The sequence below is a fragment of the Lasioglossum baleicum genome, chromosome 10 (genome assembly GCF_051020765.1).
Source record: "Lasioglossum baleicum chromosome 10, iyLasBale1, whole genome shotgun sequence".
Classification (NCBI taxonomy): Eukaryota; Metazoa; Arthropoda; class Insecta; order Hymenoptera; family Halictidae; genus Lasioglossum; species Lasioglossum baleicum.
In genome coordinates, this window is record NC_134938.1 from 17,753,287 (window position 1) to 17,775,138 (window position 21,852).

A 21,852-nucleotide genomic window follows, 5' to 3' on the forward strand; every position below is an offset into this window, starting at 1 on the left:
CATTACGTAACAAATATTTTTTGCATCACAATAACTTGAAGAGATATTTAGGTGTCCTTTATTTAAACGGAGAGAGAGAGACCTCCCTGTATATTTCAAATTATATAGACTTTTAATTATATAAACCGATATTAATAAATATTGGAATCTAAATTAAAATCCGAAAATCAATGTTAATACCCAGATAGCACACGACGTATTTTAGACGTCGTTTTCACGCCTTTTAGACGTCTAATAGACGCCTTTTTGAAGATGTCGTTTTTATGGCTGATGGGAGACGTCTAAAAGGCGCCAGAGGGTCAATTAGAGTAACAAAAAATAAGCATTTGTGTTTAAAAAAATTATGCAATTGTCAATTGCACATGCACAGTTGCACATACAGAAAAATCTAAGGATCTACGAATGTAGCGCTCTTCGAACCATTTATCTGTCTCTTATGATATTTTTCCATAAATGCATTAATAATGGAGTTATGGCTTGAAACAGTTGCGTATATATAATATACACCCTGTATATTATAACAATATACAATATTATAACAATATACAAAAACTGATCACACACACTTTAAATCAGAATAACTTTTTATGAATGGATTAAATTACTTGAATTTCTCTGTAAGGCTAGAGAAGAATTACTTTAGTAAATGACATCTAAAAAATAAATTGAAAAAATGCATTTGGTCATTATTGTGAAAAACAATTGAGTTTTACGACCTTTTTAGCTGGTCTAGTAACGAAAATTTAAAAGATGTGTTTGGTCAACTCGTATAAATTATATACGCTCCGAAAATTTTATTGAAATTAGTTAATTGAATCACGAGTTATAAACGACCAAAAGTGGCAAAAAGGCCGAAAATCTTGAAAAATTGCTATTTTTACCACTTTTGATCGTTTATATCTCGTAAACCAATCAACCAATTTCAATATGAAATTTTCCGAGCATGTATAAAATTTATACGAGTTGATCAAACAACACATCTTTTAAATTTTTGTTATTGGTCCAATTAAAAAAGACGTAAAAATCAATTTTCACTATTGTTATTCACAATTCCGACCAAATGCATTTTTGCAACATATTTTACAACAAACTAATTCTTCTCTAGCCTAGCGAAGTACTTAAGAAAAAAATATATATATATACAATATATATGTATACTAATACTATGCTTCATTAAAAAAAAGTAGTTTGATTTTTACCTAAAAAATATTTTTAATAGTAGTTTATCTCTTCTAATATTTACCTATATGTATGAATTTATGATTTCGATCGAGAAACTTCACCATTACCTATATGATTTGATATGATTTGAGTCTTTATAAGAATAAAAAGTAATGAATGTAACAATGTAGGTTTGCATGGCTCAGAGAGGAAGCACAATCATCAAGTCAACGGTTCCGAGTTCGAGTTCCGGCAACTGCATAAAAATTTCTGAATTATAATAAGGTTCTTTCGAAGACAAAGTGGAATATTCCCTCAAGCAGTTTCCCCCGTGCTTATACAATCAATTCAAATTTCCTGCGTGTCTATGTACAACTTATTCAAATTTCTCGCGTTAACGATCGACATCAAAAGTACCGCCCGGAGTGTCGCCTCTTGCTGTAGACCACTGTAGACGTCTTAGACCATATATGTATACCTATAGACCCGGCGCAGATAATTTGGCCCTCGGAAAAGATAAAGACGGTGTGACGTCACGTTCTCGAAAGATGTATAAGCTATGCTCATCGACAGTGCCTACGCTTGGTTTATATGGGGGGTGAGGGGGATCAGCGGGTGCGCCATGTACATGTACATACCCAGTACGCGGGAAGAATGGACAGGATAATTTCAAAGAATTTGACATTGTATCATGAAATTATCTATTATAAACTGTATTTGAGATACAGACGTTTATTCTGTATGTTTTATTAAGATATAAAGTAATAATAGTATTTGTATATATTAACTATTTTAGGAATCGCAGGTTACAAAATGGTTTTTTACATATAAATTGATCACATTTACAACATTTTAAGGTAGTACTGCTAGTTTTACACAATTTACATTTACCTCGCTTGTGATTAGTTATTGCTAGACTACGGATCTTTATGGGGGTAGTATACCCTCGATTTGTAACTAGAAAAGAACTAGAATCTTACTAGAAAAATGGCTCGAAACATGGGTTTGCGCGCTGTCGGTTTTCGTCCTTATTTCAGAAAATTTTGGGCTGAGTGAGGGCTTATTCTAAAGAGGAAGGTTAAACACACTGCGCCCTGGTTACGAGGTTAACGAGATTATGTTTATAACTAATAATATGAGGGCCCAAAGTAGAGAAAAAATCTAGGAAAAAAAACCAGCACATTTCAATGCATTTTTCTGTCTCCAAAAGACTTTATGACTTATGAGATGACCAGGGCGCAGCGCGTTGAACCTTCCTCTTTAGAATGAGCCCTCACACAGCCCAAACTTTGCTCAAATAAGGACAAAAACCGACAGCGCGCAGACCCACTTTTTCGATCGAAAATCTGGTAAGATTCTAGTTATTTGCTAGATATTTGCTATTTACTAGGATCTTACTAGATTTTGGGTCCGAAAAAGTGGGTCTGCGCGCTGTCGGTTTTTGTCCTTATTTGAGCAAAGTTTGGGCTGTGTGAGGGCTCATTCTAAAGAGGAAGGTTCAACGCGCTGCGCCCTGGTCATCTCATAAGTCATAAAGTCTTTTGGAGACAGAAAAATGCATTGAAATCTGCTGGTTTTTTTTTCTAGATTTTTTCTCTACTTTGGGCCCTCATATTATTAGTTATAAACATAATCTCGTTAACCTCGTAACCAGAGCGCAGTGTGTTTAACCTTCCTCTTTAGAATAAGCCCTCGCTCAGCCCAAACTTTGCTCAAATAAGGACGAAAACCGACAGCGCGCAAACCCATGTTTCGAGCCATTTTTCTAGTAAGATTCTAGTTCCTTTCTAGTTACAAATCGAGGGTAGACTACCCCCTTATGCATTTACAAAAAAATTGAGTAGATGAAATTCAAATTCGTTGAAAAATTGAAAATGTCAACACATGATTTCTGCTCTATTACAATCATTCAGGGAAGAAATAACATTCAATTTAATTTCTATTTCTTGCCATCGATGTATTGCTACACAAAATTTACACGGAGCAAGTGTATGATGGCGTAGCGTCGGCGTCGCGTCGGTCTGCCGTTTCAGCCATTTTGAAATTATCTTAAGACTGCTTAAAACTTATCTTGTGACGTCACACCGTCCTTTATCTTTTCCGAGCTGTACTCTCGGTTTTCCTATACACATACTATACCTATGCCGGGTCTATAGGTATATATGGTCTAAGGTATATATGGTCTAAGGTAGACGTAGACTGTAGACTGTAGACTGTACTGTAGTGTGTTCAAGTGTGTTTTGACTCTGTTTACCGCGAGCAGAAATTTCACAAAAATGAAATTGAAAAAGAAATCAAACGCAGTAAGAATTCCACCTATAAAGAAAGCTATAAAAGTGAAACGAAAATCGTCGGATGTCGAAGGAGAATCAACCGTATCGAAGGCGTTGAAGAATGTGAAAAAAGTTTTGGAGGTTAGTTATCACGTGTAAGAGTATTACCTTATACATTACGAAATTTCCCAAAAATTGTATTTCATTCCACAGGACAAGAATGCAGGCTCGACGAAAAAGGAATCAATATTACGAGTTAAATCACGTACACGTAAACCGACGAAGAAAATAATCAAAACAAAAAAAGAACGTACAAGAGGCCTCGTTTACGTGGGTCACATTCCTCATGGCTTTTACGAAGAGCAAATGGAAGATTATTTCAAACAATTTGGGAAAGTGACGAGAGTAAGAGTTTCTAGGTCGAAAAATGTAAGTGTGTACTTCGAATTTTGTAGCAAACTTTATTGATAGACAGCGGATTCTATGCATTTATGACAGAAATGATTAAATAGGTGCAATTTGAAACAGTGAAAATATTAGAAGAATTTAGAAACTCTATTATATTATTTTAAATTTATTAAACATATTAAGAGAGAAAATAAATTTCTATTTCACTCCAGTTTGTTGCAATTCAGGTAGAACATTTTTATTTTGCATAAACATCCGCTGTCTAATTTTCTGTCTTCTTGAATTATTACCGATGATAATAGTTTCGAATATCTAAATGAAAGAATTTTATTCAGTACTTAGATTAATTTTATTACTAGACTGCAGATCTTTATGCAAAATAAAAATTTTGTACATTAATTTTAAGAAGGAGGGGCTATAATATATAAAATCTGCAGTCTATTTATTACCGATCATAATATTTTCGAATGTGTACATAAAATAACTTTATTAAGTACATTAATTTTATCTTTTGATAATTAAGGGTGCGCCGGAGCAAAAATATCACTATTTCCGCTCGCCAATCGGCAATAGAGAAGCAGATATGTTTCTCGCAGGAAAGACACTGACAGAGAATATGAAACAGCTTGATTTTCCGATCACGTGGGCTGGCTGCATTTAGTGAAGAAGCAATACTTTTTTATGCTCTTTGTGTTGAAATATTCTCTGCATTATTGCGGGGCTCCGTACAAAGCCCTTTTTTGCAATTTGACTCTTGGAACTTTATAAACAACAAAAGTGTACATTTTTATAGAAGATATTTTTTTCTGTACACTTTTTCCAAAAAAGGGCTCTGTACGCTAACCCGCAATAATACAGAGAGTATTTCAACACAAAGAGCATAAAAAAATTTTATTCTTTGCTAAATGCAGCCCGCCCGCGTGATTCATATTCACTCTGTCAGTGTCTTTCCTGCGAGAAACATATCTGCTTCTCTGTCTTCGTAGTTTACCTCGATTGGCGTTGTTAATGTTACTATTTCCGCTCCGGCGCACCCTTAAAAATAAAAAAATTTTGATTTAGATCAAATAACTGTATTAAGTGCTTATATTAATTTTGAAATGAAATAACTTTATCTTACCATTCTTATGATTGATGTCCTGCGATATTGTCCAGAAGTGTTTATTAGTCATTGTCAGGTTTAGTAAATACAACAGTTCTCTGAATCTCGATCGACAATTGTTTAAACTACAATTAATGTTATCGGCGCACTGATTCGATCAATTGGAAAATAAGCAAATTTGCAAAAACACATAGTGTATTTAGTAAATACACTGAACGATATTCTCAACGTTCTCACCCTACACGCTGTACAATTGGATACATTTCTACCATAAATTGTTAGAGTATGTGATTTGATAAGTGCTGAAGCGATAGGAAATACTACTCAATCCGTGATAAATACTTCTATAAATGCAAGTTCATTTCGCCTTTTTTCTCATAAATCACCTTTGCTAACCTTCAAGGACCTTAATGTTGCGCCTTGTTGGATTTGTCTCAATAGCCGCTATCAGAAAATATAACTACCGAAACATAGCATTCTATTTTAAAAAAACAAAGGTGACTTTCACACCTCTGAAGCGACTCCACCTAGCAACAAAAGATTAACGTTACACTATGGCTCCTGTTGTTTGATGCAACTTTTATTTCGAAAACTTTTCTACTGTTATGTCCTAAGATGGACGTATTAAAGATTTGATAGTTTAATTGAAATTTAATTTAATAGATTTGAATTGATTGGAATTGAGATACAACGCAGTTTTGAACCTACCTGCATTCACCGGCTTTGGTTCGGGTAATTGAGGATTTCTTAATATTCTATGTGACTTTGATCATGGAATTGAAACATAGAAATCGAAGTTGGGTGGTTTCTTTAAAAATGATTTGATATTTTATTTTTTGAATAGAAATAAACAAAAGTATATTTTAAACACCAAATTTCGGAGATACATAATGTTTCTCAAAATCTTATTATATTTTGTTAGTAATTACCACTGGGTAGATTTCTTCTTTTGATTAGAACAATCTTCTTGCTGAAGGCTTCTGCGTTGATTTGGCGGTGGAGGTTTGTGCTCCAGGGGCTTCTGCGTTGATTTTTTCTTTTCTTATGATGATATGGTAATGATGAACTTAGTATGAATTGATGTTCTTGGATAGCGTACTGTGGTTTGTGAACTGAGCTCCTATTGAGGGGAGCCATCCCTTTTATAGATCGATCAATCCTTTGTTCTTAATTTTCATAAGGTGGTTACTTGATCACCAATTCCTCTTAATCGTTTTCTTCTCTGTCACTCTCTTCTATTGTATTTTTTATCCTCCTCTTGGGTAGATCATATCACTCTGCGCATCTCATAGATCAACAATTTATTGCTCATCGATTCTTCTGAAAAATCTTCGCAGTCTTCAGTGATGGACAGTCTTCAACGGATATTCGCTGATGATTTATATTTGGAAATGACTGACAATGTATTATTTAATGAAATAAATTTCGCTACGCATTTATTTAGTTCAATAAAGATTCAAATTCAAAATGAGGTTTCCTAATTCTATCGCACGCAATGTGGTGTAATATACGATAGTTCGACAGTGATTATCAACAATAGTATTTAATATTTAGTTTCTCGTACAACATTATTAGATTAAGCATACAAAGAAATTCGAAAGGTATATTGATAGCGATGACTGAACCATCGGACGTGACACTACTATTATCATACTTTTGGAGTTATTGTAGGTGGCAATAGTTAGTGCCTCACACTGTACGCATATAGTAAATATAATTTACTAGGCTCTCACATATTACTATTACATATTAAAGAAATCTGTGATTTTACTCTGCGTGAATACATAGCCAATAGCTCAGTTCGCGGAACAAGGGACGGATGAGGGTTAAAAAGCCACTTTCGAAGATACTGCAAATACTTTAATTTACAAGCTAACATAGAAATAGAAAATGAAATAAATAGAAATTGGAATTTTGTATTCTAGACCGGTAAGAGTCGTGGTTATGGCTACGTTGAATTCGAGCATTCGGATGTAGCAAAAATAGCTGCGGACACAATGAATAACTATCTAATGTGCGATAGACTACTGAAAGGTATAGTATGAAGACTTACCTAGTATTCTATATAAATGAGTATTACTTAATTTATAGTAAATCAACACGAAATGAAATTTTATATTGTTTAGCTACCTATCTACCACCGGAGAAGCAACATACACGCTTCTTTGCTGGAACTCCATGGACGAGCGAGGTTTATCCGAAACTGATAAACAGAAATACCACGAATAGCTTAAAAAATAACAGTACTAGGAGCCATAAGAGTTTTGTGCAGAGTACGCAAGATAAATTGTCTGCTCTAGAACAGAAATTGAAAGGTATGGGCGTTGATCTCACATTTGCACCGAATGATACGAAGGCGTAACTATTACATAAATACTTTTAATGTTAATAGTACGTAATTACAGCGCAGAAGTTGAACTTAAGTATTATAGACACATTAAACGTAATCGTTTTGTATAAAACACTATTTACAGTGATACAGTAATATAAGCTTAATCAAGTTTGAATAAAAACAGTTGGTCAGGAAGCTAGTTTTTCTTGATTGTTTCCGGCACCACCTTTCGTCCTCTTCCACTTCATTCGTCTGTTTTGGAACCAAACTTTCACCTGAAAAGTAGGTAATTATATTAAACAAAAGTTAATCATGCGTTTGTGGTTCTGGAATGGTTAATCCAAAAGTACGAACTTTTAGACCTTTCAACTTGAACTTTTTAGCTTTTGCACTTGAACTCTTTAACTTTGAAACGTAAATGTTTGAACTTCAACTCTTTAGCTTTTGAACTTCAACTCCAACATTTGGATTTTTGAATTTGAATCTCAACTCTTGAACTTGAGGTCATTAACTTTTGAACTTCAACTCTTTCGCTTTTGAACTTCTTTAAGAGTTGAATTTCTACGCCAGAACTTCTAGTTGAAGTGAAAAAATTCACGGTTCAAAGTTCAAGTTCAAAAGTTAAAGACTTCAAGTTCAAAAGTTCGTCTAGAAGTTCAAAAGCTAAAGGCTTCAAGTCTAAAAGTTCAAGTTCAAGAGTTGAAGTTCAACTAAAAAAAATTCAGAAGTTCGAGTTGAAGTGCAAAAGTTTACTTGAACTTTTGAACTCTTTATAACTTGAACTTTTAGACTTTTGAACTCTGTTAACTTGAAGTCTTTAACTTTTGAATCTGATCTCTTAAACTTTAAATTATGAATTTTTGGACTTCGACTTGAACTTGAATGGTAAATTCTGTGGCTTAATCCTGGTTAATCGAGTGTTGACTGAATGATTCATTTAGGGGGATTGTCGTATTATTGATTCACCTGCCGCTCCGTTAAATCCAACGCGACTGCTATTTCATAACGGCGTAATCGTGTCAGATAATTACTATGTGCGAATTCATACTCCAGATGCTGAATCTGTTGTTTCGTAAATGCGGTCCTCTCCTTTCGAGGTTTCTCATTGGTTAATCTCTTCCCCGCTTCTGAAATTAAACCATTTTTTTACTTTGTTCACATCAGACAACATCACAGTTTGCACTTCATTAAATGTGATATAAACCTGAATTTTTATACCGTTGTTAACACATTTTACTTTGTTGTACCTGAAAAAAAGTACTTGCAAGTACTTTCTTATACTTGTCAATTTTTCGAAAACCGTTTGTATTACAAAAAGAACGAAGACCAGAACATAAAAGATGACGCAGCCTGTCCACAGATCTACAGGTTTCATTTAACATATTTTTCGACGCGGTAAATAGTTTCGAAGATATTCGAGAAAAACAATTTTACGAGCCTTAAATTAATTATTTCAATGTTTAATTCATTTGGTCCGACATTTTTCTCAATTTTTCGAAAACCGTTTGTTTTATGATAAAAGTAATACGACATAAAAGACGCAGTCTGTCCAGATCTACAGGTTTCGTGTGACACATTTTTCGACGCGGTAAATAGTTTCAAAAATATCCGGGAAAAACGATTTTATGAATCGTTATTTAATTATTTTAATGTTTAATACGTTTGTTTTCCTGTTAACTGATTGAGAAATTTCAAGTTTTAATTCAGGGGAATTTCAAGTTTAAAAGGGAAATCTCAAGTTTAAATTTAGGGAATTTTCAAGTTTTGAATTGAGGAGAAATTTCAAGTTTAAGTTCAGGAAAATTTCCAGATTAAAAATAAAGACGATTTTACGAGGCTTGAGTTAGTTATTTTAATGTTTAATTCAGTTGGGCCACGTTTTTCCGTTATCCGACTGAGCTCAAACTTTGCACAGATTTTTTTTAATTATTTGGAACAACTACTGTACACTTATACCTCTTTTAACTGCAAAAGCGGTGTAAAAAGAGATCCAGGTGTATTACGAGCTTCATGGATAGTTAAAACAATTGTATAACTGTTTAAAGTGAATGTAAATTCTTTTGCATAAGTGCAGTAACCGTGCATTTATATGAGTGCATTATCGTCAACGCGTTCGTCGAATCAGAGCTGTTAGACTCTTTTTTTCTTTGGGGAAAGAGCTAAGAGCCGCCATTTACCAGTAGAAGCCTACCACTCTAAAAGGAATGATGAATCATAATCTGAGTTTATATTGGTATCACAACCTTAGAATTGGATCATCCTCTCTTATTGTTTAAGGTCTCTCGACAGTCTCGACCTCGATTAACACAACTCGGGTATAGTTGAATGTTGATCATTTTGAAAATGATACAAATTCAAATGTCCACTGTACTGTACATCCCCGAATAAAAATAGTTAAGTGGAAGGGACATTTAGTTCGTTTTTTAATTGTAAAATTAAAATTAAATGTAAAATTAACGTAAATACTTACAAAACCACTGACAATAAATATTGCATTCTGAATTCATATAAATAAACATGTAAAATTAACGTAAATACTTCGAAAACCAATGTTAATAAATATTGCAATCTAAATTAAAATAAATAGACTTGTAAAATTAACGTAAAAACTTCGAAAACCAATGTTAATAAACATCACATTCTAAATTAAAATAAATAGACTTGTAAAATGAACGTAAATACCTCGAAAACGAATGTTAATAAATATTGCATTCTAAATTAAAATAAATAGACTTGTAAAATTAACGTAAAAACTTCGAAAATCAATGTTAATAAATATTGCAATCTAAATTAAAATAAATAGACTTGTAATATTAACGTAAATACTTCGAAAACCAATTAAAAATTTTTAATAAATATATTACATTCTACGTTAAAATAAATAGACTTGTAAAATTAATGTAAATACTTTGAAAATCAATGTTAGTAAATATTGCGTTCAAAATTGAAATAAATAGACTTGTAAAATTGTTAGTGATGTTAATAAACATTACATTCTATATTAAACTAAAAAGACCTGACAAAAATTAACGTAAATACCTCGAAAACTAATGTTAATAAACATCGCGTTTTAAATTAAAATAAATAGGCTTGTAATTATTAGATATTGCCGCGAACGAAGCGTATTAAATCCATTTGAAACTTTAAATTACGTTTAACAATTCGTTGTAAATACCGTTCAATTTCTCAAGAATCCGAAATTCAGCGTTAAAAAAATTTTTCGGCTCCACTGTACATCCCCGAATAAAAACAATTAAGTAGAAGGAACATTTAGTTCGTTTTTTGCAAGAGTAATGACGTGCACTGTCGTTTTGTTTATGGCGGCATCATATTCGATGCGTCATTGACAAGTTGCAGCCGCGTGGTTGCTGACAAACGTGCCGCTCGCGTAATGGAAGTTGCTGGAATCGTAGGATGATCTGCGATAATGTAGAGAGAACGTGGTCGGATCGGTGCCCGGGCTCTTAGCTTTGCTTCCGTGCCGCTATCACAACCATAATTGCTGACTAACGTCAATCAACAGAGGCTTCGCGTTACACGATTTCAATAGCCAATAGCTATCAAAATTTGATTCAACGAGAATTCCTACTTGGAACTACGAATAAAAGTTATATTATGTAGGAATAAAAATAAGAGGTAACTGTTCTTAACGTTAAAAACATATACAGGGTGAGTCCGAAGAAACAAAACACTTAAATATCTCCGTTACATTTCGTTATACAATAAAACTTCTTAGGACAAAGTTACACTGTTTGAAGGGCCACATGTAATGGTGTAAGGGAAAAAATTTTCGAGGTCATTTTTTTATGAGATTTCAAGGTCATCGATATTTTTTTAAATGGAATGAGGTATTTTTTAATACATCAATCGATGCAACTGGACATTCGTTATAAAAAAAGTACTAACCTATGAATGTCGAAAAGTTAGTAGTTCAGGAGTCATTTCAATTTAAATAACTCTAAAACACCATTACTGTCTTTTACTAACTAAGACGTTACACAAGTAAGTAAACGTTAACATCAATTTCAATTTCAACTTCAATTTCAATATCAACTCATCAACTTCATTTTCAAATTAAATTTTTTCATTTCAACTTTAATTTTAACTCTCCCATTTCAACTTCATTTTCTACTCTTACATTTCAACTTCAATTTCAATATCAAATTTTCCATTTCAATTTCAATTTTAATATCAACTCTTCAACTTCATTTTCAACTTCAATTTTTCCATTACAACTTTAATTTCAACTCGTTTTAACCTCTTCCATTTCAATTTCAACTCTTCCATTTCAACTTCAATTTTTACTCTTCCATTTCAACTTCAATTTCTACTCTTCCATTTCAACTTCAATTTTTCAATTTCAACTTCAATTTCACCTCAACCTCAATTTCAGCTCTTCAATTTCAATTTTTGCAATTCGACGTCAATTTTTCAATTTCAATTCGTTAACTTCAAATCTTCAATTTTGATTTTCAACGTCAATTTTTCAATTTCAATTTTAACTCTTCAATTTACATTTGCAAGTAAACGCTAATGTCTTAGTACTAACTATAATGGTGTTTTAGAGTTATTTAAATTGAAATATCTCCTGAACTATACTAACTTTTCGACATACATAGGTTAGTACATTTTTATAACGAATGTCCAGCTGCATTGATTGATGTATTAAAAAATACCTCATTCCATTTAAAAAAATATCAATGACCTTGAAATCTTTAAAAAAATGACCTTGAAAATTTTTTCCCTTACACCGTTACATGTGGCCCTTTAAACAGTGTAACTTTGTCCTAAGAAGTTTTTTTATACAACGAAAAGTAACGGACATATTTAGGTGTTCTGTTTCTTCGGACTCACCCTGTATTTCGCTTCTCTTCTCCCACTAGATTGTTTATACAAGCGCATATATTTATTTTTTACGTTTCTAGCACAAAGAATCATGAAGAACAAAGTTCAAAATGCATGTAATCCCAATTATTATTTATTATCTCGATATTAATAATATACTACAGAAAATATCATTACGTACAGATTGAATTGTTTTAATTAAAGAACCTTTTAAGGAAACCAGTATCCTATATTTGTGCTAAAACCAAAATTTAAATTTTGAAATCAACGGTGTATCGGTGTAACAATTATGTGCATCAGTGATGCCATAATGAGCTCCAAACGGAGCACAGTGGGGTATTTGGCCTGAAAAAGTGGAAAAAACTATTGTAGCGTTATTTATAGGCTCAAGGTTATAATATTATATATCATTGGATTCGCCTTAAGATCGGCTACAACATTATGAAATCCAAAATACATTTTAGTATTTGAAAAATCAAATTTACCTTAATTGTTTGAAAAAAAAAATTTTTTTTAACTTTTATGTAACTGTTCCTCTTTTGTTCGAAACATTTTTTTCTCAGATTATCGAGAACCCCTGAAAAAGCGAGGCGATAGTGGAATATTTGCACTATTATAACTTGAAAAGTATTTAAGAAAAAAATATTTTATTATAGCGTTTTGGAAAGCTCTGAAAACAAGCTACAAGAATATGCAATAAAAAATGGGGTTTCTTTTTAAGAAATTGAAGATGACCTTCGCGTGATTTTCAAACGACTATCCACGGTCAAATCAATAACGCCATTTTATGGCCCCCTCGAAACCATACAACTTTTATCAGAAACATTTTTTAACCAAAATGCTTAATTTCGAAGATATACGTCTGTTTTACTTTGGATGATTCACACGGTATACATATAAGAACATTTTAAAATTATTACCATTCATTTTCATCCAAAAACACATCAGAAATTTCTACCTCGGATAATATTTCTTCTTTATTTGAGGCCAAGCGTAACCGAACATGCAGGCGTACGCGAAACGCTTAATACTAAATTAGCTATAAAATTTGAATCCAGACATATCCGGAATCAAACTTTGTTGGCTTATAATCACAAATCTTTACCGAATGTAATGACACCAAAAAGAGCACTCAATATCGCTTTATACTATAACAAAATTGTCAATAAAATTTTGTAATTTTTAAAAAGCTTACAGAATGATTGGTAATATTCAAATATTAATAACTATACTAATTTAGATGATAACACAAAATAAAATCTTTGCGAAAGTGCTCTGTATACCTATCTGAACAACTTTTGTAATACAAGAATTTACAGAATTTTCCTTCAAACACTTGAAAATCGCCAATGAACAGACGCTGTCTTAGAGACTGTTTAAGAACGCCAAGCGCGCCTTAAAAAAATCTCTCGACTTTCGATGAAGTTTACTACTTCACGGGTGTACAAATAGAAAAAATAATTTTGCAGCCTTATTCTGCAGACCTTTAACTACAACGAACAACAAAAATTTTATGCCATACGCAAAAATTTAGAAATCGAATTTTTTCCACTTTTTCAGGCCAAATACCCCACTGTGCGGAGCTCCCGTACTCTCCTACATACCCCTTCCACTATTCCATTCCAGCACCGTGCGCAGGCGCACACCCCACGGTCCCCATCGCGCACGTGCAACGTGTCTCCCATTCGTCCCACTCATTCCCCATCATTTCACCGTGACTCCCCGCATATGGCATCACTGATGTGCATTAACATTCTCCACGCAAAACAGAGTAATGAGAGTAACGATCATAATCGTGCGGCAAAATTGATTTATTTTTGGAAGTTCTTGATTGGCCTGTCCAATTTTTTAAGTAAAATAAAATAAAGATGATACAGCTATGATCGAGTTCAGATAAAAAGGTGAACAATTTTGCGATAACCAATAATTTGATATTATTGATTGATAATACCTTAATATCAATAATAGATTATAATAGGATAACAGAATATACATACATATATGTAATAGAATAATAGATATCGATAATAGAAAATATCAATAATAGATTGATGCAAATAATAATTCCTATTAAACTTTGTACGATCTCTTTTATTTAGAGAGTCAAATCTTGTAGGATAATTAAAAATAATTGAATATGTACGAAATGTTATTTTATGTAGCATTAATATCAAACTTAAGATAATAAATAATAGTTTGGATTACATGCAATCTTTTGTGACTTGATTTTTCACAAAAATGTAAACAATATAAACTATAAACAGTGACGTTTCATTTTTGCCAACCCCCCATTTCATCCATTATTCTTCATGTATATTCTACTATTTATTTTCCATGTTCATCTAACGACAACCTTGCAACGTTTTATAATAATTTGAAAATTAATCCACGAAATTAAAACAGATCTGGTAAATCAGATCACTGTTCAATGTTTACAGCAATATTTGAACGAATTCTATTTAAGCATGCTTTTATTGGCTTTTATTAGTGTATAATAATTTTCGATAACTTCAGTCTGGACTAGAAAAATTGATTTGATTGCAGATAACAATTTCTATTAACCTTTTTACGGCCTCGAGCTTTTATTTATCCCAGCATTGGTCAATAAATTCTTGTTAGATAATTATTGAAAATAATTTCATCTGCACGAAATGTTATTTTATGTGGCATTAATATCAAACTTGAAATAATAAATAATAGTTTCAATTACATGCTATCTAAAATTGAAAACAATCGGAAATAATTTAGTCTGCACAAAATGTTATTTTATGTGGCATTAATATCAAACTTACGATAATAAATAAGAGATCCCGGTCGGGACGGGAATTTCTCGCGAGATCGGGACGGAATCCCGAAAATTCACAGGAATCCTGAAAGTCTCGGAATTCCCGAAAATATCTGTGATTCCCGACATTTTGAAGTTTCTCCATACAAAAAGCTATTGTGCTCTCGAAGATTACATATCTTATTGGTCGGGAATGTTTATGTTAGTAATATATTGTAGAAAGTAATTACGAATAACGATACTTTCGGGGAATCCCAAATATTATTCTATATGCCGTACATTGTCGGGAATCCCGAAAATTCTCGGGAATCTCGGATATTTTACGAGAAGCTCGAACATTTTCGGGAATCTCGCACACCCCTATTAAACAGTGATGTTTTAATTATTTTGTCAACCAGATCATCTATTATTCTTCATTTATATTCTACCATATCAATTTATTTTCCTTGTTCATATAACGACAATCTTTTATTTTACATTAATAACTGTACTCATGATCGAATAATTAAGAAATTAACTCATGAAATTAATGTTTAATGTTTAATGTTCAATGTTCGCAGCAACATTTGAACGAATTCTATTTAATCATGCTTTTATTAGGCTCCGAGACATTAGTGTAGAATAATTCTCTACAACTTTGCTCTGGACTAGAAAAGCAGTTGCTGATTAGAAAAATATTTAGACTACCACGTGCTTCAATGTAACCATATTGGCGACAGTAAAGTCATCAAACGAGGCTATTAGAAGTTAATTACCAACATACTACCTAATAACAGCGTTCTTTCGTCACCGATGCTTGTCGCACCCTGCGAATATTGCCACAAGTGACATTTAGCTTCGTCTCCAGTGTTCTGCACAGTATTTTGAAGAAATGGAACCTCCCAGGCACGAAACATGGTAGTGGTGATTTCACGGTCTTGAGTCTTTTCGCAAATAATGTCTTCCCCTCTGTCCAGATAATGAGTATCCTCTTTTTCAGTATTTTCGTTGTAGTATTGCTCCCACCTTATCGTACATAAAGAAAGATTAATGTAAAGAATCATTGAAATCGTGGTTTTTAAATGCATTGCATTTTAAATGCAAAATAAAAATTGTGTGCACTATTATAAGCGATAGAAACCGTTTAGGAACCTCTTTCTTAAACCCTTTGCACTCGGAGCGATTTTAACTCGAAAATTAAACGTTCCGTGCGACTTACCACAATTCCATTCTGTATGATTTTCTTTATGCATATGAAATTGATACAATACCTCGTACAGTATTTAAATGTTTAGTAATAATTGGTTAGATAACAACACATATTTAACACGTTCGCTGTGTGCCAACAACGAGTTATCTCGTAGGTCGAAGTTTGTGTTTAGGCGCCAGCTGCGAGTTAATTCGTAGAACGTTTTTGTTTTACCTACGCCATATACGATCAAACTCGGAGTATTTTCATGTTCTTTGAAGGTATCTGGCTTTGGGGATTAGAAAAAAACACAACAATTGGCGTAATCCAAGAGATTTATTATAATTAATTAAAATTTGTTGGCGTGGTGGAACCGTTATTGAAAATGTCGCCCGGCAGCGAACGTGTTAATAATGTAAATACTTGAATGTTCAGTAATTAGATAGCGACATATTTAATAATGTAAACAGTTCTTTGAATACTGTTTACAATTTTACAACTATCTAAAATTGTTTCTCAAATTAAAAAAAGAACAACTTTACAATTTTACAACTTTACAAATTAAAAATTTTACGATTTTTCAATTATACTCTGTCTCCCTGCTCATTCAGATGATGATTTTGAAGTTGCAAAATATTTGAAAGAACCAAAAGTGTACTAAAAGTAAAAGTAAAGCATCCTTACTAATTTTCCAGGTTGTGACAATTTTAGAAAATTGTAGAATTGTCAAATTGCCAAATAGTGAAATTGCGAAATTGTAAAATTGTGAAATCGTAAAATAGAAAAATTGTGAAATTGTAAGGTTGTAAAATTGTAAGTCTGTCAAATTGTGAAATTGTACACTTCTATTCGTTGTAAAATGCTAAACTTGTGAAATTATAATATTGAAAAATTTTTAATTTGTGAAATTGTAATGTCGTAAAATTGAGAAATTATAATATTGAATATTGTAAAATTGTAAAATTGTGCAATTGTACACTTCTGTTAGTTGTAAAATGCTAAACTTGTAAAATGATGAAATTATAATATTGAAAAATTTTGAATTTGTGAAATAGTAATGTTGTAAAAAGTCGAGAAATTATAATATTGAAAATAGTAAAATTCTCAAGTTGTAAAATTTTTAAATTTTAATGTTGTAAAATTGTAAAACTGTGAAATTGTACAATTCTAAAGTTTTAAAATTGTGAAATTGTAAAATTGGAAAAATGTAACATTCCAATACTGGAAAATAGAAAAATTGTGAAATTGTAAGGTTGTAAAATTGTGTCTGTCAAATTGTGAAATTGTACAATTTTATTAGTAGTAAAATGCTAAACTTGTAAAATGATGAAATTATAATATTGAAAAATTGTGAATTTGTAAATTTGTAATGTTGTAAAATTGAGAAATTATAATATTGAAAATTGTAAAATTCTAGTTGTAAAATTTTTAAATTTTAATGTTGTCAAATTGTAAAACTGTGAAATTGTACAATTCTAAAGTTTTAGAATTGTGACATTGTAAAATTGAGAAAATTCCAATGTTGTAAAATTGTGAATACTTCGTACGATACTGGAATGTTCAGTAATTGATTAGATAGACGCAAAATAACATAGTCAAATAGCGAAATTGTGGAATTGTGGAGTTGTAAAATTCTAAAGTTGTAAAATTGTGAAATTGGAAAATTGGAAAATTCTAAATTTTTAAGATTGTGAAATTGTAAAATTCTAAAGCTGTAAAATTTTAAAATTGTGAATACCTCGTACGATACTTGAATGTGCAGTAATTGATTACTATTCTCTTCTTTGTTTGTATACTACGTTTACCTGTACATCCGATCATTGTTCTGCTCGAAGGAATGCGAGGGGCCATTTGCAGCGTAAGGCGAAGCCAAATTCATTTCGCCGGCTCCATTCATCGACGTAGACATATTGCACAGATTCGATATATTATTCCAGAACTTCCAGTTGCCAGGATAACAAGAACTCTGGAAGTTTAGTTGAAGATACGGCGGGGAGGGGAGTGTTGTTTCTAAGGTATTCTCCAAAGATACTTCTTCGGGCTGCTCCATTTCGTCTGGAACAGATTGAAATGTTGTTCGACGTTTATCAAACGGAAACGTACATCTTCTTAAGTATAGATTCTGTAATTTCACCAGGAATTTGGAAATTTCTATTCCACGAGACGAGCTAAAATAATTTCTTTGTTAGTTTTCATTTCCACATCGGTAGGGATCAAATGTGCCCATAATTATGAAAAGTGGACTAGGTCGTTTATACAGTCGGGGACAATATTAAGTGGCAACTCTTAAAGAATCGCATAACTGTTTTAAAATTAGTCCAAAGGACTTGAATTTTTTATAGATGTTAGACCGACTAGTTTGCTGGAGAATGAGAAAACAAAAATTTGTTTAGATTGCAATTGCTAGAGATTATACGTCATTTAGAAAACGATGTTTTGTCAACATTTTTATCTGACAATGAGCCTGTAACGATAATTTAAAAATGCGTTTTGTAGATTTCGGTAACTTATACGCATACTGAAAATTTCATCGAAATCGGTTAATGTTGTAATAATTAAAGATGAGAGCTTAAGGGTGAAATTCCGTGACAAGATTTAAGCTCTCATCTTTAAACGTTTGTAGCTCATTGCATCATTAACGGATTTTGATGAAATTTTCAGTATGCATATAAGTTACTGAAATCTACAAAACGCATTTTTAAATTTTGTATGGTCCCTACCAATTGCAATCGAAACAAATTTTTGTTTATTCATTCTCCAGCAAACTAGTCGGTCTAACATCTTTAAAAAATTCAAGTCCATAGGGCCAATTTTAAAAAAGCTATGCCATTTTTAAGAGTGTCCATTTCATATTGACCCCCGACATTATTTTTGACAGTATTTCATCACAGTATTTTTAAATTCTTTCAATGTTTTTACTGTTTTAAATTACACCTACTCTCACTTTTGTCACAAATGCATAAAATCCGCCGTCTAACAATTATTAATGATCTACAAATAATGTGGAGGGTCATTTGTTTTTTTAAACTTTATTCCTAATTTGACTTGCACATGAGTTACCTAAAATTTTTCATTCTTGTCTCTCATCAATGCTCTACAATTATATTTTATTAGAGAGCGGATCTTTATGCAAGATAAAAATATTCTACCTGAATTACAACAAGTTGCAGTGAAGCAGAAATTAATTTCCTTTCATAATATGTTTATAAGAATTCTTCTAATGTTTTTGCTGTTTTAAATTACATCACTCATTTTTGGCATAATTGCATAAACTCCGCTGTCTAATTATCAATAATTGTAGAGCGTCGATGTTAATAAACAGTTTTTTTCATTAAAATCAATTGTTAATAAAGTAAGAGATGCATAGATGAACGTTGACAAGAGTGGCTTTTAAGTTACTCTAAAAGAGGATTGAAAGAATTCAAGTTTGAACAACTTACTTTTCCTTTACTTCTTAATTTCCTGGCAACTTCTTTCACTTTTACAATTTTGCAACGGCCGAACACGTTAAAGGGGACAGTTTATGGAAACACATAGCGTTTAACATTATTTGTAGTTTATTAATAATTGTTAGATAGCGGATTTTACGCATTTGTGACAAAACTACTGAGTTTTGTGTAAATGGAAACAGTAAAAACATTAAAAGAATTTAAAAATACTGTGATATTATCTTCAACCTATTAAACATATTTACGAATAAAATAAATTTCGATTTCACTTCGAAGAAATGGAGAAAATTTTTATTTTGCATAAAGATCCGCTGTCTAATTATAACATACATATACCCTTTCTGTTGGTTGTACCATATTTCAACTATGTAAGTTTATAACAATTCAGTGAAAATTACACCACAGTAAGATTTTGATTATTATATTCGTTTAAACGGTGAATGAATTTATTTCAAATTATAATTAACCTTCACAATGGTACATTAGGCGTTTAACTGTCAACGTTATATGTAAATTATTAATACAGACAGCGGATCTTCCTGCAAAATAATAATTTTCTACTTAAATTGCAACAAACTGAAGCTATGCAGAAACTGATTTTCTTTCCTACTATGCCTAATAGGTAGAAAATAATATAAAACACATACACACAGTATTTCTAAATTCTTCTAAATTCTTGGTTTTACTGTTTTAAATTACATCTACTCATTGTCATATGTCCATAAAATTCTCTGTCTAATTATTTATAATTGTAGAGCATGTGCACTACTGTTTGTAAAATAACAGATGTATTGATTAACGTTGACAAGAGTCAGGGCTTTTAAGTTACTCCAAAAGAGAGAATTGAAACAAATCAAGTTTGAAAACTTTCTTAAATTGTTTAATTCCTGGCAACCGGTTCAAAATAATATAAAAGTTTTCTAAATTCTTCTAATGTTTCCACTGTTTTAAAACAGTAAAATTCGCTGTCTAATTATTAATAATTGTAGAACACTGATGTGTATTGTTTGTAAAATAACAGATGCATAGATCAACGTTGACAAGAGTCACGGCTTTTAAGTTACTCTAACAGAGGATTGAAACAAGTCAAGTTTGAAAAACTTACTTTTCCTTCAGTTTTTTATTTCTTGGTAATTTCTCTCTTAATTGTTTTATTTTCTGGCAACTTATCTCACTTTCGACAATTTTGCAACAGCCGAGCACGTTAAAGGGGACACTACCGTCAGATCGAGCACTACTTGTGAACCGTCTTAGCACTAACTCGGAAATGTCAAACTAGCAGACGTTAAAGCACTCCGATAGGCTGATAGAAATCAGGGTAGATGTGTGGTTGGAGAACGACCGAGTTGTGGGAGGAAGGCTGAGGGGCCACACGAACGTTTTTCTGAAATTCATCCGAGATTCATCTTGTCCAAACAAATCTTAATTACTCAGGGGGACAGTATGAACTGACATATTTATTTCGTAAGTAGAATTTATATTGTACCATCACAGTGTTGTAACATGGCCTCCTAAAAAATATTTATACAGCACCGAACTAAAAAGTTTTATATTTTCCCGTCGCTTTTACTAACGGAAATGAAAAAGAGCGTTTATGCTTTTATGTTTAGCTGCACTAAAATATTGGAGAGTAATATATTGAATTCAATAGAAAAATTTTACTCAAATGTTTCTGCTTTTGTTTATTTAGGAAGTAGAATTTATATTTTACCATCACACAATCTGGATTTAAGTTTATCTATTCGTGTTCTAATATGAATTTAAGAGTTGCAGTTTAGTACATATAATTCAGTAGAAAATGATTGTCTATATTTATAAATATTATAATAATTAATAGCATAAATATTGTATGTATACTGTATTTGTAAATAAAGATATTATCCCATTTTATCCAAAATTGTACTATTGTGAAGATTAATTATAATTTGAAATCAATTTAATTCGTCATCGTCTAAACGATTTTAATAGTAATCAGAACCACTTTGCTGTAGTTTTCATTGAATTGTTATAAGCTTAGTTGGAAATTAGTTACAAAATAAAATAAACATTTTCTACCTGAATTGCAACAAACTGGAATGAAACAGGAATTTATTTTCTTTGCTCGATTTTATTTTCAACTCTCTGCAATTATTAATCATCCACAAATAATGTGAAATCCCATGTGTGCTTTACTAAACTGTATTTCTGATTTGACTTACACACGAGTTATTTAAAATTTCTCATTCTTGTCCGTCATCAATGCTCAACAATTATATTATTAGACAGCGTCTCTTCATGCAAAACAAAAATTTGCAACAAAAAAAGCTGGAGTGAATCAGAAATTCATTTT

The 21,852-nt window shown here is 31.9% G+C and overlaps 2 protein-coding genes across 2 annotated transcripts; one reads left to right on the forward strand and one right to left on the reverse strand.

The window, feature by feature from the left end:
* The first annotated feature begins 3,271 nt into the window (after positions 1-3,271).
* On the forward strand, positions 3,272-7,471 carry LOC143212709 (MKI67 FHA domain-interacting nucleolar phosphoprotein). The gene is made up of 4 exons (XM_076431764.1): positions 3,272-3,575; positions 3,648-3,863; positions 6,870-6,978; positions 7,071-7,471. The coding sequence occupies exons 1-4, from the start codon at positions 3,438-3,440 to the stop codon at positions 7,304-7,306; spliced, it is 699 nt and encodes a 232-aa protein (XP_076287879.1). The 5' UTR covers positions 3,272-3,437; the 3' UTR covers positions 7,307-7,471.
* On the reverse strand, positions 7,416-18,403 carry Btn (buttonless). The gene is made up of 4 exons (XM_076431763.1): positions 17,880-18,403; positions 15,673-15,911; positions 8,243-8,403; positions 7,416-7,551 (listed from the first exon to the last, which is right to left on the reverse strand). The coding sequence occupies exons 1-4, from the start codon at positions 18,122-18,124 to the stop codon at positions 7,465-7,467; spliced, it is 732 nt and encodes a 243-aa protein (XP_076287878.1). The 5' UTR covers positions 18,125-18,403; the 3' UTR covers positions 7,416-7,464.
* Positions 18,404-21,852: the final 3,449 nt, after the last annotated feature.